The sequence below is a fragment of the Mustela erminea genome, chromosome 8 (assembly GCF_009829155.1).
Source record: "Mustela erminea isolate mMusErm1 chromosome 8, mMusErm1.Pri, whole genome shotgun sequence".
NCBI classification, from domain to species: Eukaryota; Metazoa; Chordata; class Mammalia; order Carnivora; family Mustelidae; genus Mustela; species Mustela erminea.
In genome coordinates, this window is record NC_045621.1 from 89,924,727 (window position 1) to 89,942,316 (window position 17,590).

General features: G+C 33.6%; 1 protein-coding gene across 3 annotated transcripts in view; it reads left to right on the forward strand.

The window, feature by feature from the left end:
- The window catches only part of LRP1B (LDL receptor related protein 1B), a 1,969,831-nt gene that overhangs the window by 1,941,221 nt on the left and 11,020 nt on the right, over positions 1-17,590 (forward strand). For all 3 annotated transcript variants that reach the window (XM_032356230.1, XM_032356231.1, XM_032356232.1), the window contains one exon: positions 12,336-12,412. In XM_032356230.1, the coding sequence (XP_032212121.1) occupies positions 12,336-12,412 (77 nt within the window). The remainder of the gene's footprint in view (positions 1-12,335; positions 12,413-17,590) is intronic.

The window sequence follows — 17,590 nt, forward strand, 5'->3', positions numbered from 1 at the left end:
AAAAAAGATTTAAAAGATGAATCCCAGTTTGTAATGAAAAGGAAGACAAAGATATTTTTCAATTAAAAAATGGCTTTTCAAAAGTGGTTTGTGGTTAACAAGACACACAAGAACCAAGTGACAGAGGACATGCTATCTTGGGGACTGCAGTCTGTTTTGCTTGCTTAGTTTTTTCTCCTTTGGCTCCTTTGTCATCTTAATATGGAAATGCTCGTAGCATGCACTTTCTAAAATTGTTCTAAGGATTAAGAAATATAATATATGTAAAGAACATAGAGTATTGTTCTTCAACATAAACATTAAAAAAAAATTAAAAAGGAAAATCTTAAAGCCGATGTAATACACTAGACATAAATGATCAGAACCTGGTATAATTTGGGCTTCTAGGAGTCTGAAGATGAAAAATAAAGTGCAGATGTTTTGTTCATTTGTTTGTTTTGGTTTGGTTTGGTTTTTTAAGTGCTTGTTATTGAAAATGAGGTGATATGTGGCATAAAGAAAAGAGGAGTAGTCCAAGGAGAGTTAGTGGGAGGGGAATTACATTAAGTAAAACCCAGCTCCAGTCCTAGGAGAAAAAAAGGACAGTAGGGGGCACCTGGTTGGCTCAGTGGCTTAAGCCTCTGCCTTTGGCTCAGGTCATGATCTCAGGGTCCTGGGATTGAGTCCCACATTGGACTCTGCTCAGCGGGGAGCCTGCTTCCTCCTCTCTCTCTGCCTGCCTCTCTGCCTACTTGTGATCTCTCTCTCTCTCTCTGTCAAATAAATAAATAAAATCTTTAAAAAAAAAAAAAAAGGACAATAGGTGTGCCCTAATTTACCTTAGAAAACACACAGAGGAAGTCACTTCCTAAACATTTGTAAAACAGAGGTTTTAAATGCAGAAGGATGCAAAACAAATACATAAATACCAAAGGGACATTAATTAAGAGAAAGATCTACATTAGGTCTTTTGTCATTTTCTTTGGTTTTGTGATTGTTCCAATCTAATTATTTTATTAAAAGTTCAGCATTATTTTCTAAGTCCTTAGGGTGAGAGAAACACATAAGGAAATGTACAGGTACTACAGAAGCCTTTGTCTGGACTTGTGGGAAGAGGATAATGAGTTCTGTTTCTGTCACAGATTTGAAAGAGATAGGAATTATTCTCTACACTCCAGCTAATTAAGGCCTTAGTTTCTCAAAATACTGGCCTTGCAGAAAGGAGACTACACCGTTTGCTCTTCCCCAGTCTCGCTGTCAAGCTGAGCAGCGCTCCTGCATGTGGACCAGCGACCTTGTGGCCCCATAGAGAATATTTGAGAAGAGCCCAAGGAACTTGTCATGAGTGATTTCAAACAGATCACAACTTTCCAGAAGGGGTATTGAGCAATTCAACTTTAGCGGCCTGTATTGTCCCCATTTCAAGAGTCAGGTCATTGCACGTTCCTTATTTGCTTTCCTGCCCCTTGGCATATTTTCAAAGCAGAAAATAGGAGATGTGCTTGTCTTTTGGAGTAGTAAAGGCGAAGAGAAGCTGTCACATCAGTATCTATCCTTTATGATCCCAGGTAACAAGCTCGTCCTGACTTTCACATGCTAGTCGTGCTGAGGGGAAAACACGCAATACAGATATCACATCTTTCTGTGCAAATTTTAAGTCCAGTTTTTGCTTTGAGAGTATAGTGGCACTGCTTAACAGAGAACATTTATTACAGAGTTACATATATGGGGTGGCTATTTTTTTTTTAAAGATTTTATTTATTTATTTGACAGAGAGAGATCACAAGTAGGCAGAGAGGCAGGCAGAGAGAGAGGAGGAAGCAGGCTCCCTGCTGAGCACAGAGCCCGATGCGGGACTCGATCCCAGGACCCCGAGATCATGACCCGAGCCGAAGGCAGCGGCTTAACCCACTGAGCCACCCAGGCGCCCTGGGGTGGCTATTGTTATAAAGCTTTGATGTTGTCACATTATCTTCCCTTGATTTGGAAACATATAATCATATATGTGACTTCATATAATCAGCAAATCAGAATAAACAAAGAAACTAAGCACAATATAACTACATAATATTTTCATTTGTTAATGCTACCTCTTTAACAATTTAAATTTTTTTCCTATCTATTTAGACTACTTTCCCCAGATTTTATTGTTATAGAAAAAATTCATAATTTCAGATGCTTTTAACAACAGAGATTTATTTCTTGCTCGTATTCCATGCTGGAACGAGTAAAAAAACTCTATCAGTCAGCCTTTGACCTAGTACCTGATCCCAAACTAATTTTATACACTTCCAAGAAAAGGGTCAGGCACATACAGTTTAACTAGCAACATTGACTTAAGGGTAAAAAAAATAAAGATTCTTCATACTATCATTATTCAAGAAAATACGTTCTTTCTCCTTTTTTTATCGTAAGTTAGTAACAGAAAGAAGACATTATGTTAAAGGAGTTTAAAGCTTAAGCTAATACTTCTTCCAGTGGGCATTACAAATAAGCAATTACAATTACATAGATATTGGCATGATATATACAGTCTTTAAATTTAATAATTTAATATTCATAATATCATCATTTGAGTTAAATTAAGTTAAGTGATATTTAAATTTTATATACATCCTATGTCACTTAATCTCCCAGGGAAGGTTTTTGTTTTTGTTTTTGTTTTTGTTTTCGCTTCTATAATTATCAATTTACCTCCCCCCACCAAAAAAAGAAGTGAAGAAGGAAAAATCTTTTGAGGCAGTAAATGGAAAACATAAAAAATAGAAAGGTAACATATACAGTAAAAAAGGAAGTGGCTTTAAGAGGAAAACAAAGGTAACGTCATATGAGACTGTATCTGCAGACAACGTGTGGCAAAGCAGGAAATATCGCTCACTCACTCTCTCCGTTTTTATAAACTAAAAACTGAAATGGATGAAATGCTGAAGGATACATCCTTTTTGTGAGGAGAGGAGACTAGATTACAATACAGGTCTGTCTGATTCCCAAATTCACCTGTGCTGTTTGTGTCCCAGCATATACTTTAGTTTCAGACAACAATTTAAATTAATTGATTGAATTAAATTATTTAATTTAATACCAATAACTGGTTTCCATACCAAAGAATTCATCACTTTTATAATTTTTGTCATAGAAGGAAAAACATTTCTTTGTTGTCTGTATCCTGAGACAAGAACTGAATTATTACACAATTTATATCACTGAATAAGTAAAAATTTTACATGCCCAAGTTGCTAGAATGTGATCACCTGATTTTATAGAGGGAAGAATTAATAAATGAAAGGGGGAAGTGAGGAAAGAGGGAAACAAAAAGAAAGAAGGAAGAAAATATTTGCCTATTACTGTGGTTCTTACATATGAAGTGTTTCCCGTGGTGGATCAGTATTACTTTCAGTGAGAAATGGCTGACTGGTAACTAGCTGGAAGCATATTCTTACGAATGGTGCTGTATATTCTTCATAGAATGAGTACGGCACATATCTCTATATGTGTGTATTCGTATGTGTTCAACCATGCATCCTCCATGCCTCATGGGTTCATTCATTCATTTTGTCAGATGGCAAATATTGATTAACCAGATACACACATTGACTATGTGCCAGATACTGTTCAAGAAATGAGAGAATACAAAGATGAATAATAATCTCCACCTTAAGTTAATCACAGTCTAGCATAATTATGGGCAAATGCATACTTAGATATCCATGAATACATATATAGAGAACAAAAAATAGAAGTTACCCTATTTATGATTACATGTTGATCAAATGCATAAAAACATTTAGAACTACCTCCAAATGGCAGTATTCTCCATAGTGAAAAATACTACCATAATACTGTGTAGCATTTTAGATTTATTGAAGACATTTTTCTCTACTTCCTGAATCAATTTTTAGCCCATTGCCTGCATAAACCTTCTCACCATGAGTCAGAAAAGTAATCTAACACTTGGATTAGGAAAGAAATGTGTGTTAATGGGCATCTTTTGTTCTAAAACTTCCTATAATTCTATCTGTACCATGCTTCTAAAATGTTGAACAAATCTGGTGACTGCTGTATGACTAATTAACTTTTAATAGCATACACAAATTTGTTAATTCATACTGAAGCTTGACTTTAGCAATTAATCTATCTCATATTCTTTTTTTTAATTACTCCTTTTGTTTTTGAACAATTAGATGTGAAAAAAAAAATCTTTGAAAATTCAGGTCCTAGATTTTAAGGAAGCTTGAAAGGCTGTAATTGGGAAGTTGGTATCCACACTAATACAAGATACTAATACAAGGTCACCTAACAACAAACGGTTGGTGGGAAGATTTGGTGATACCTTTCGGTATATATATGGTAATCTTGTAAGTAGAACAAAGAATATGCAGAAGTACCAGAAAGCCGAAGTCCATTTTTATGTCAGAATCATTTTTCAGGGATTTAGGTTATAAATTAGCATGACCAACATCGATATCTCAGCTCATGAGCACTGCAATAGAAACTAAATTAAATATTTTTTAGAGAATTAAAGTTATATTGGACTTAAAGATATTCACATACTCAAAACGTTGTGGTAACACTTTCTGATCTTCGTCCCATTGTCCCAGATTTGCATGGGATTAATATGTCTTGAACAATAGTTAATAGGTGCTGTTGGCTATGCCAGACATCCTCATAATAATTTAAGATTTCACATCCTGTACCACAGAAGCCCTAAAAATTAGGAAGGGCCTTGATGAAGTTGTTTTTTTGTTTGTTTGTTTGTTTGTTTGTTTTGTTTTTAATAGAAAAGTCTTTATTGCATACCCTTATTTTGTGCTAAATCACAAAATATGGCAAAGTGGTTACTTTGTGTTCATGGCACTAAGAGAATTCTGCCCCCCACGGTTTGCTGTCTTTTTAAGACAGTTGTGGGACTGGCCTTTGATCTGGGCAATGTATATAGAGAGCTTTCTACTGATATTACAGCATGAATTGTTTTTCCTCTCACCTTTAGCTATAGCATTGTAACCACTGTTTCTAACCTCTGCTTTTATGTCTTCAGTTACATCCACCATATTACTTAATACTAATTTTATAATTATTCCTTTTAGTTTTCATTTGGTGCATGTAATGTATTCAGTGAAGTAGAAATTGTCTATCCACTCTAAAAAAACACCTTATGCTTTTTTGATCTGCTTTCAATAAAATTTTCTGGGGAGTATTTAGATGATAAAAATTTTCCATTACTAGGGATTTCTATTTTTCTTTTCTTTTCTTTTCTTTTCTTTTTTTTTTTTTTTTTAGTATTTATTCAGTCATCATTTCACACTTTGGTAGCCATTTCTGCTCAAGTGGCCTGTGCAGAATTTTATGTTTAAACATTTCTAACTTAAACCACTCAATCTTAACAAACTTCCTTTTATGGGTAATTACTTGGCAAACTAGATTTCATCTTTTCTTTTATAGTCCTCCTTACTTCTTAAAATAAATCATGTTAAATAATCCATTCTGTTAATTTTATTTCTTTCATGGCCACCTCTTCAATTTCTTATTAATTTTTACTTTTCCTAAAATAATTGTGGGTCAGAGTCCATTTTTTTTTTTTTTTTACTTTATCACTTTAACAATTCTGAGAAACCAAAACTCTTTCTGCCCCAATTCTCTTACTATTAAAGTAAGATTAGTTTTGTTTTACTAATTTTATCAGCATAAATAACACAATGATTTAATATAATGTTTTCAAACTATGTATTATAATATGTTCTTATAGAGTAGAATAGAGTATACTTATAAAAACCAACTAAAATCAAGCTTCTACTTTAAGCTTTCTGAAGAAAATAAAACACAGTAATCCCTAGCTGTTGCCATGTAAGATTAACAGTTAAATTTCGATTGAGACTAGTACTGCATAAATAGAAATTGTAGTACAAAATTGTATGTAAAAAATACCAAATAGGGACGCCTGGGTGGCTCAGTCAGTTAAATCGGTTCCTTTGGCTCGGGTCATGATCCCAGGGTCCTGGGATCGAGTTCCGCATCGGGCTCCTTGTCCAGCAGGGAGCCTGCTTCCCTCTCTGCCCTTCCTGTGACTCTGCCTGCTCTCTCTCTGACAATAAATAAATAAGAAATCTTAAAAAATTAAAAAAATTAAAAAATAAGTGAAAAATAGAGTGAATAGTTTTGGAAATTCAAACCTGTACTGAGTAATAATATAGATGAATTTATAGATAATGGCTCTTTAAAGGTATATTAGACACACTTACAATATTTTGGAACTAAAATAAAAATGTGAAATTGATATCAAGAAGGATGTAAACACTTTTTAATAATATGTTCCTCATTGTTACTGCTGGAGACATAATGTTAAACATTACTGACCACAGGTCTGAGCCAATATGGTAATTCCTACAATTTTATTACTTAAAAAAATATATTATTTCCGTTTGTTCAGACAACATTTTGAGTTTCCTGTTGAGAGACTAGTACTCTCCTAGACATGAGAAACTAAAGAAAGGCATTTCTTCCTACTCCTGCATTGAGTTAGAAGGATCAAGGCATTGTCGCAGAATAAGAAATAATAAAACCACGTTTTATTTCTACCACTTATTAGCTATTTTTTTCTGGCAAATTATTTGAACAAGCACTTCCTCATTTCACGCACTGAATAATTCCAACTCCTAGATTATTATAGAATTGAATAAGAGCATTTTTCATATGAATGTATTTATCCTAAGATCTGGCACAAAGTTAGCAAATGTTAATGGGACCTTATGCAAAATTTCCCATTAAAGTTAGAGTAGGAAATTTTGGGGACATGTTACAAAAAATATGAATCATTATGAATATATGAAATAATTTTAGCTCAGAAAGCTGTGAAACAATAAAAGATCTTAAAAGTGTTTTCAAAAAAATGTTTTATGATAAAATTAACAAACAAGTGACTAAATATCTAGATAACTGTCTATGTAACATTTTGCAATACTACTGTCTGCAAAGAAAAGGGCACAAAAAGGTACTGTAAGAGTATAGAGATTCAAAGTTAGAATACCATGCAAAAATAGTCATGATTCAATACTGAAAGACTAAAATTTGCCCAATTATTGGAAAAAATATTTTGCTGACTTTTTTTTTTAATTTTCTTTACATAAATATGGAAGTACTACTATATAAATCTGGTACACAAAATGTAATATTTTTCATTTTTTATTGAAGTTCTTAGAGCACAAAGGGACGGATGACACTATGCATGAGTTTTCTAAGGTTTCCTTAATCCCTTTGTGCCATTTTTCCCCCCGTGAGGCTTTCTTTTTCCTTCTAAATGTCTCCGTCTTCATGGTTAATAAGGGCAGCCTAGCACATATAAAGAAGAGGAGAAATTCAATTCCAAATTGCTTTAAGGTTCACCTTTGAATCTTACTTTGGTCAGAAGAGTCCCATGACCTTTAAATTTGATGAAAAGAGGGAGTGGATATTAATCAGATTATTTTATTTTGAAGTTCTCCCAAAGCAAGTGACTTTAGACGACATTTCTACAAAAGGACATTTGTGGTCCATGTAAGTTGATCCTTGTTACATGGTGAAAGGCAGTATCTCAGATTTTAATACATCTTTAGTGTTCTGTATCTGATAGTCTCAATTCTCAATCTGTGCTACTTCAGAGCTAGCATTATTTTAGACAGTTTAAAATTTTTACTAGTCTTCCTAGTAATATCTGCTATACTATTGCCTTTACACAAAGGTGTTCCTTTGTGCTATAGAATATTACGATTGAAACAGAGTATATACTAACTATACAATAATTTCACAAACTTTTAAAGGGCACAGTAAATCAACTAACTACATATTTCATATAGTAACATTTAGATGAGAATTAGTTACCTAAATTAAAAACCTAGCCAGCTTTCTAGTACTATGTAAAGAACTTCTACCAATATAATTTAATCTTTTGAACAATCATTCTGGGCATGAATATTATTATTGTCATCCTAAAAATTAAAAAAATAAATAATCAAATAATATTTGATATAAGAACAAAGTCTGTGGGACTATAATAATAATTTGTCTCAAATATTTCTTGAAGTGTGATTTGCGAATTACTTGCATCAGAATCACTTTGTTAGAGATTTCTGACCCAGGGGCACCTTGGTGGCTCAGTAGGTTAAAGCTTCTGCCTCGGCTCAAGTCATGATCCCAGGGTCCTGGGATAGAGCCCCACATCAGGCTCTCTGCTCAGCAGGGAGCCTGCTTCCTCCTCTCTTTCTCTGCCTGTTTCTCTGTGATCTCCATCTGTCAAATAAATAAATAAAATCTTTAAAAAAAAGAAAAGAAAAGAAAAGAAAGATTTCTGACCCAGACTTCAAACTGTTTAATGAAAATCTCTGGTATATGGGACTCTAGAATTTCAGTTTTAGCAACTTTTTTCAGTTTGATAATCATACTTCTGTAGAACATAAATGAAATCATAAAATATATTTAAGACTTTTATACATATAACTATAATGAAAGTAGAAGAATAAAACTAGGAAAAGAATGCAGCAGTAAATAATCATTCTTTTTAAGGTCAGTAGCCTTAGAGAGAAGGGAAGGAGTCAAAATCAGTGTGAAATCTATAAAGCTTTACCAAGCAGCTATTGACTTCAAGAAACTGTTAGGAGCCATAAAAAAAGAATGGAATCTTGCCATTTGGAACAACATTGAGGGTATAAAGCTATGTGAAATCAGTCAATCAGAGATAGGCAGATACCATATGATCTCACTCATGTGTGTAATTTAAGAAACAAAACAGATGAGCAAAGGAGAAAAGAGAGATATACACATACACCAAGAAACAGACTTGTAACTGTAGAGAACGAACTGATGACGACCAGAGAGGAGGTGCGTGGGAGGAGGGGAGCAATAGAGGATGGGCATTTAACAGGAGATTTATCACGATGGGGGGAAAAGAAAAAGGTAACAACAACAACAAAACCCTGCCCAGAACAATATATTTATATGATGATGTAAAAAAAGGATGAAAGATAGCTTAAATAAATAAGTCTCTCTCTACCTCTTTCTCTCTTTCTGTATCCACATTCCGAAAATACTTAGTTAAAATTCACCAAGGTGTTTAAAAAGTTAAATAATTCAGACTGTCATAGAGATAAACATAAGAAAACGGGGATTTTTGTTGCCTTAAGGTTAAGGATAGTGAAAAACAGCCTATAGAATAAGTGTAAAAGTAATGACATAGAAGTGTTCTGGTAAGAAATAAAAAATGGGGGGTTGGTGCTGGGTAACTCAGTCAGTTAAGCATCCAACTTTTGGTTTCTACTTAGGCCATGATATCATGGCTCATGAGATAGAGCCTTGAGCTGGGCTCTGCACTCAGCAAGGGAGCACTGGATTGCAACAGTACAGATTAAAAATGACCAGGGCATGGACTATGGATTTTGCTTGAGGAATAATGAAAAAGAGACAGATGCCAGAGATACTATAGTCAGCATGATAATGCAAATGATTCAGTGAAGAATTGGACAGGAAATTTTGATCATCTTCAGACATTCTTATTGCTAAATGCTCTGCCATTAATGGCTTTGATCACTGTAGTCAACTCAGGGTATGAGGATTTATGAATTTCTATAAAGATGGTAAAAATACCTGGTCTTAAATCAACCACTGGAAGAAGAACTCATGGAGCAGCAAATGCCTTAAGTAGTCATTTTGTAAGGTAGGCAACAAGAATAATGATTTCTATTTGATTTAATATCTCAAAAGAGATTATTTTTAAAAACTGTAACAAATGTGGAACAGTGGAATATATTTTATCTTTGGCCATAAAATAATTGTTTTATAGGGAGTATAGGGAAAATTGCAAGGTGATCATCAGCTGATTAAGATGTATAACTATTAAAATTAATTCTCTGACACAGTCTTTGAGAGTTATATCCAGGATATAATAAGTAAAATATTCCTTGAAGATTAGGAATTTAAATGTGGCTCCACAATTTAAAAGAGAAGGGCTTTATCACCATGAGCAGGTGATTTCTTTTATCCATCATAAATACTAGGTTCCAAGCTATGGATAAAATAGAAAATCAGTACTGTTAACAAATACCACCTGTCCTACCTAAATAATTCCAGAATTTGGAATTAAGAATCACATTATCCTTATCTTCTTTGTTTAAAAATCTCTCTTTATTCTTCTGGAGTTCTCAAGCCATATTTTTCATAACTTCCTAAAGTACTTAAGATACATGATGTTCATGTCAGAACACAATCTGGTCAATTAGCATTTAATCCTCCCATCGCTGAGCAATTTCATTTTTTGACTTCTCAGCATGTCAGTGTAATGATGAGCCCTGAGGTTCTTACCTCTAGTAATAAGATCACAAAATGTATCTTAGGTCACTCCTCTTAACATGAGCCCTGATTTAGGGTTTTTATGTTTTTGTTTTTGTTTTTTTTGGTTTGTTTTTTTGGTTTGGTTTGGGTATCAAGGGAGGTAGTGTAAAGAGCCACTTTTTATATTTTAATCAGTAATGCAATATGCCTACACAAAAATAACCTTGTATACATAAGCACTATAATAAAACTATTTAAAAGTCAGTATTGTTTTTCCCCCATTAGAATATATAAAATATCCTTAGGAAGTTTTGATAAATGTAAAGCTACATAAAACAAAAAGAATTTTGCAATGATCAGAATTCACTCCAATGACATATATACACAATTATCCTAAATACTTTATTTGGAATTATTGGTGAACTGTGTCAAGAATTAGAAACTGTAAAGAATTGGAACAATATTCTAGATCATTCATCTGCAAAACTGCAACTGAAGAAAACAATTATTTTTTTAAAAATCAATAATTTTATCCATTGTCCCCTTTATTTAATTATGTGAAAATGTGCTCATTCCATTACTTCATTTCAGGAATGTAGACAGAGTCATTGATCTGGCCTTAAAATTTATTTATCTACTTCAGTGATTTATTGCATTATGATATATAGTAAATGTGAATAGGAAGTATGTATGTAAGCTTTTTATAAAGAATCTAAACAAAAAGGTAAGATGATGCATAAATGTTGACCTAATAATATATTAATTTTCATTTAAATCATAATTCATACTCATATTTTTATAATATCATTATTAATCAAATAGCTCTATTCTTGAATTATAACATTACTATAAATTATGCTGACATTAATATATGCTTTAATGAAACAAATTTTTGTTTCACCATTTGAGTTCTTCAGTCTTGATGATTTTATGAGGTTTTGCCCATGTTTTAGGACAGCCAATACCGTCCTCATGGATATCCCAAATAATTCACATGCCATCATTGAAGCCTAGTTCCAAAAACAGCTTCAGCTATCTGAATTGGCTATGACAGAATTGGCAGAAACCTTGAAATCGCAGCTATTTAGTTTGGCCACCATGCCCAGAGAAATCTACTTGGAATGGTCTGGAAGCTGTTCTTTTATTGTGTGCAACTATTCTTAATATGGTGGCATTTGACAGTCATTTGAAATAAGAACCAAAGCCAATTAAATGGTCTCTCTGTGGATTTCCTCTGACAGATGCATAAAAGCATCTTATTTTAGCCAATGGGCATTATTTAAACATAGCTAAAACCATCCCAGCATTTATTTTGATGCATCCAGCTAATTATATGGCTGTGATTTATGTTTAAGTAAAGGATTTTAATCAGATCTCTTATTTCCATCCTCTGCTAGACTTCTCATCATAGTGTCATGGTACCTATATGGGGAAGACAACCTCTCCCACTAAAAACTTGGGCACATTGTTTTGATTCTATAGGAATAAAAGTCTGATTTCAAATGGGAATGGACTGCATTTCCTTATCTGTGTTTAGAAGAGTTAAAATTCTGCAGCTTGAACTGAGACAGATGACCATTTGCTGTTTGATGGTTAATTACACTTTGGACATAGAACAAGAAGGGAAAAAAAATCCCAGAAACTTAATAAAGATGTATTTGCTCAACAGGCAAAGTCAGTTTTTCTCATGACTACTTATAATTTTCAGTACTTCTTAAATTAATTCCGAGTTCTTAATTAAGTTTTCAGGTTTGCTATAAAATCAGCTAAATTTAAGATTTAACATAGGATAAGGAAAATTACTATTAATCTAAATTTTGAAAAAGTATTTCAACAAGTGAAGTCCAGTTGAAGTTACCCTCAGCATACTGGCAATATGCAGGACATTAGCAAAACTAATATTTATGAATCTATCTAACATTTATGAATCTGTGGCTGGCTTCTCCATTTCATCTGGTTGAAGTTACTACTTAGCAGATTTGTAAGTTTTGTTATGAACTAATAATTCTTCCTCCTTCTCCTCTTCTTCTTCTTCTTCTTCTTCTTCTCTTAAATTTTTCTAGATGCTCCACCAACTGGTCAGGCACACAGTGTGAGAGACCAGCCCCAAAGAGCAGCAAGTCTGATCATATTAACACAAGTAAGTTCTTCACGTTAACATCTTAGGTGCTCTGTACGGTACAGAAATCATTTTTCATGCCATTACTGGGGGACTTGAGTCTTGGAAAATCTCCTTCATGGTGTTTTTCAGAAAATGCATTTCAATCCAGGTCATTTTGGAAAAGATGGGGCACTGAGTTCACCTGGTGACAAGAACCAGCATTCACGTGCTAATTTAGGCAGCAAGAGTTCAAACTCTGGCAGTTTTCAGAATGCACATCTGCAAATCTAGCATAATCTTTTCTGGGGAAATGTACATCAGCTACAAAGGCTTCATATATCACAATGGGTATGAGAATGCTCCAAGAAAAAAAAGTAATTTCATATTTTAATTAGAGAAAAGTATATTTTCTTGAATTGAATTTCAGTATGTTGTAAAGCAGACTTTACTGGTTAGTCTTAAAGAAAAGTGTATTAACAAACAAATCTTAATCAGGATCATGGTTGATTAATTGTTTCTTTGTCTTCAAAATATTTGTTTTGAAGTGTATTACAATATAGTTCAACATTTTGCAAATCTTTCTTTGTGCAGCTGTAGTCTTGGGACAGATCATTGATATGAAAGTCCATCTACATCATCATTGTGTGTTTATTTTTAACAATTCTAAACGATTTTATAAAGATTTCCAAAAATGAGGGGTGCCTGGGTGGCTCAGTCAAAGATTTTCAAAATGAAAGTCAAAAATAGTTTCCCAATTCTTACATATTATCAATTATTTTATTATGAGTGAAGAACTTTTGAAATATGTAATATCTATCAAGTGGCTAAATATATTCTTAAAGAAGAAAAATAATATCACTGATGGATAAACATTTACCTTAGGAATTTTTCTCTAGTCCATTACTGCTGGTGAAAAAAGCTTTCATGAAAATAATAAAAAACATACTACAGAGTTTGTGAAAAAGGAGAGGCACTATTGAAGTCAAAAGTATGCAATTTTTGTATCCTACATGCAGGATCTACTTCTTTGTTATTCTTTGCCCCGTCACTGCTTAAGATCTTTCAAACAACACTGCCCAAAGTCCCACCATTTAGAGATTAATTTGGGCTAATAAGCATGAGCATTTTAGAAAAATGGCCAATAAGTCTCAAGTAAATAGCCTAGACATGAAATTCGAATTTGCAGAAATGAGTAATCTTTGATCATAGAGTGTTTGGGGTTTACCCTGGAATTTATGTGTTGTCTTTAGGGAAGGCGAGGGGGAAAAGCTATGGGCATCTTATTGTAGGAATAGGCACTGGGATTTGAGGAATTGGTTCATAAAAACTAGCAGAGGAGACAAAATATACCAGGGTTAATTTGATATTGCAAAAAGAAAGAAAAAGAAAAAAGTTCCTTTTCTCTCTTCCCAGGATCTAGGGCTCATATCTAGGTTATCAGTTATTGTTCTGGAGATACACTAATTTACATACGATTTTGTGAACCAGCTACAAAGCTCGACAACTACCAATAGTATTGTTTTTAAATGAAAAATGCATTTCAAGTTACCAACCGGTAGACCACCCTGAACTTATAAGTTGAGAATTATGGAGACAATTTACATTAGCCTTTAATTTTGGTGATTTCTCAGTTGTCTAAAATAAATAAGAAATACAGCCTTTGAAAGAGTCAAAACCAATTATAAGTACTGATAAACTCTGTAAAAAAAAGTATATAAAGTACCACATCAATTGAATTTTCACATTTTACATTAAGTTTCTCCCACAAGGGAGAGTTTGGTGTTTGGAAATGGTTTGGAGGAGAGAAACAAGAGGTGTTTTCATTGGAGGGTGGTGTCTCCAATTATTTGCAGGGGCAAAAACTCCCTTATAAGGCAAATGGCTCTAATTCCATATGGCGGTTATAAAATAGGGACTATCAAACAGAAAGAGTGGCAAGTATTTGCAGCCCTTTTTCCAAAGATTCTGATGTCCTTCCTTCCATCACTGATTTAAAGTCATTAAATTTAATGGAAGTATCAATGCACATTGAAAGGGCTATTAGCTATGTAAATGTCAAATTTCTTAAATTTGAGCAAAGTTGACCACAAAATGACACTATTAAAAGGCACTTATCATCAGACATTTATGCTTAGAGAAACTTGCCTCAGTAACTCTGGAAGAAGGAAAAAAGGTAGTTAAACTGATCCTACTTAAAGTAAAGCCCAGTAGTTTTGAATGGTTGTCAAATGTTCCCCAAACTTGGGGAAAAGTCATCTGCCCAGTAAGAAAGATAGATCTTTAGCAGTGTGTTTCAGATCTGCATTTCCACTAACAGTGAAGCATTCCATAATGATCGGACCTTGGGGTAATAAAGAATACACTCTTTCTGTTGGCCTCACTACTGTCAGCTAGCATGGAGATTTCCCTTTCTAATTGATGCACAGCTTTCTTAATTATCTCTGAGTAGTCATGCTGATGTTTTCTGGCTGTTGCTGTTTAAAGTATCAAAAAACTTAGCCAGTGGTACTAAACAATCTATTATCCTAGCATGTTCTGCTGAGGTTCCACTTAAAAAAAGCTAGTCTGACTTTTCTGAAGTTATTTTAAAGATTTTTAAATTAAATATGATAAAATATTGCCTAGGTACTTCTATTTAAATTTTACCTAAAGTTTTAAGGGAGTGAATGCTCAATGTTTGAATTATGCTGTTCATATTTGCTAAAATTAAAGAGGGTAAGAATATACTCAGCATTTGAGAGGCAGTAATATTGAGATGCTTTACTTTAGTACAGTGACAACAGAGATGTGATATCTGTTAGGGAGTTGTGTTTCCTCCTTTCCTATTTTGCCCTTATCTCTTTTATGCCATCTTGTTTTAAAATAGAAAAACAAATAAACAAACAAAAAAACCAACAAACTATGTGACACCAAGGAACCAAAAATTTGCAAATACAGAGAAATAACTGAAACATGTAACAAAATAATGCCTTTGTCCTAATTCTCCCAAAGCAAATATTTATCAAGCCTCAACTAAGTGTCCGACTGAATGAGATCCCAGAGACAAGTCAATGAAACAGACAGTGCCTCTTCTTTGAAGCTGAGGTTCTAGAAGGGTATACCGCAATAAAGCAAGGAAGCTAAAAAATAAGTAAACATGCAAACTTATGAAATAAGAGTAAGTTTTTATTGGTTCTGTGAAGGAGGCAAAAAAAGGAAGCAAAAATGTAAAATGGCAAGTGAGAACTAAGGTCAGGAATGATTTCTCTGAGGTGATGACACAGAAGCTGAGATTTGAAGGATTAGAAAGAGAAGACCCTGAGGGTATTTCAAACACAAGGGACAGCAGGCACAAAAGCCCTGGAACAGGAAATAGAACTTCTCAAAGTTTTGAAAGACCAGTGTGTTGGGATCAAGGGGACAGGAGGGAGAGTGGTACAAAGTGAGGATGTTTTCTTTATGACCTTTAAAATTACAGTTCATCACAATGCTTAAGAGAAAACACCCTAATCACAAAAACATATCTACATTCACATATATGCCTATATGTGAACATGAATTTAAGAGCAGAATATATAGCAATATATCAAAAGAGGTTAATTGTAATTAAAAATTAAACATTAAATATAACAATAACATAAAACAATAACATTAAACATGTCATGGTAATGGCATGTTTAATATTTATATTTTCCACTATAAATTCAACCAATAAACAAAAGGTTCTCTTCCTGACTTCCATGACACTGAGTTATTCTGGTTCCCTTCTTACCTCTCAAAGCAACTCTCTTCTTTATGAGATAAGTTCTCCCTGTCTGTTCTGGACAACTCATTCTCTCCACTTAACACTATACACACTGTTCTCAGTGGACCACAATTCTTAACCTTACTTATCGACTATATGTTGATTACCCCTACATTTCTATTCTCAGGCCTGGTTTGTCTCCTAGTTTGAGCCATGATCCCACTGCACAATTGCTATATCCATATCTATATCCATGGCAAGGTCTATATCATCTGTATTCCATGGGACACTCAAATTCAACATGTCCCAAAATGATCTCACCACCTTCCCCTCCTCAAGCACAGTGCTATGGCAATATATATGTTTAATTCTTTAATAAACATGTATGTTGCATTTTCTGCATAATAGACAATCTTATTTACATTACTATGAGGTCGTATTAATGATGACTCTCATTTTATGGATGTGTGAGTTGAGACAAAGGTAACTAATTTGCCCAAGGATATGTTGCTAGGAAGCTGAGGTTTGAACAAAGATAGCCTGGCTCCACAGTCGATCATCTCAACTGCCGAACTATACTGCCTCTCCCAGGGCAAGGGTCTCTTCAATCTAACAATCTGATAACACAGTCCTTTCTAACAGGAAAGTGTTGTGTAATAAGGCTTCAGAACAATTTTACAAAGAAAGACTTATATTTTTTACGTGACAAGGTCATTGAGATATCCTCTCCATCTGTAATAAGTATAGAATGTGCTTTTTTAAAAATCAGTTTAAATGATCTGCCAGTAGCTCAGGGGGAAAAAAAAAAAACACCTGCAGTAAATTTTGATTGATATGTTACAATATATTACTACTATATATTCTACTTATTTTGATAAAAGTCTTCTAATTCTTTTAAAAATATATGTTGTTACCAGTTGCTCCACTTGATAAATTTTTTTTAAAAATCCAGTTTTAAAACCTTGCCCAGTTGCCACCTGCATTATTTATTGGCTACAATAAGCATTATTGTGGTTACCTTAATAGGTTATATAAACATCTTAGAAGTCTAGGCTCTTAAACAAAGTGCTGCAATGTTAGGATTTGGAACTGCCATCACAGAAGGCAGAAAGAAAAAGAAAGAGATTTGTAAGATTTTTTTAGCATGTATACATAATAGAATTTCTACCTTATATAGGAATAAAAGAAACTATATGGAACAAATAAAATCCTACTTAAAATAATATACAATTGGCAGTAAAGGGAAAGTAACTTTATATGCCCAAAGATTAGAATTAGTATTTTGTATCTACCAATTTACCACAAATTTTAGGGGGTGGATAATGAAGTAAGGATATTTATAAAGTCATGAGCAGTCAGTTGAAGTCATAGTTTATGAAAAGACCAAGCTGTTCACTGGTATTTAACAATTTGTGAATAAATGTTAATTACTATCCAAGGTGCCAGATCTCTGCTTTTATTAATTACTAATAAATTACACATTCATATAAAGT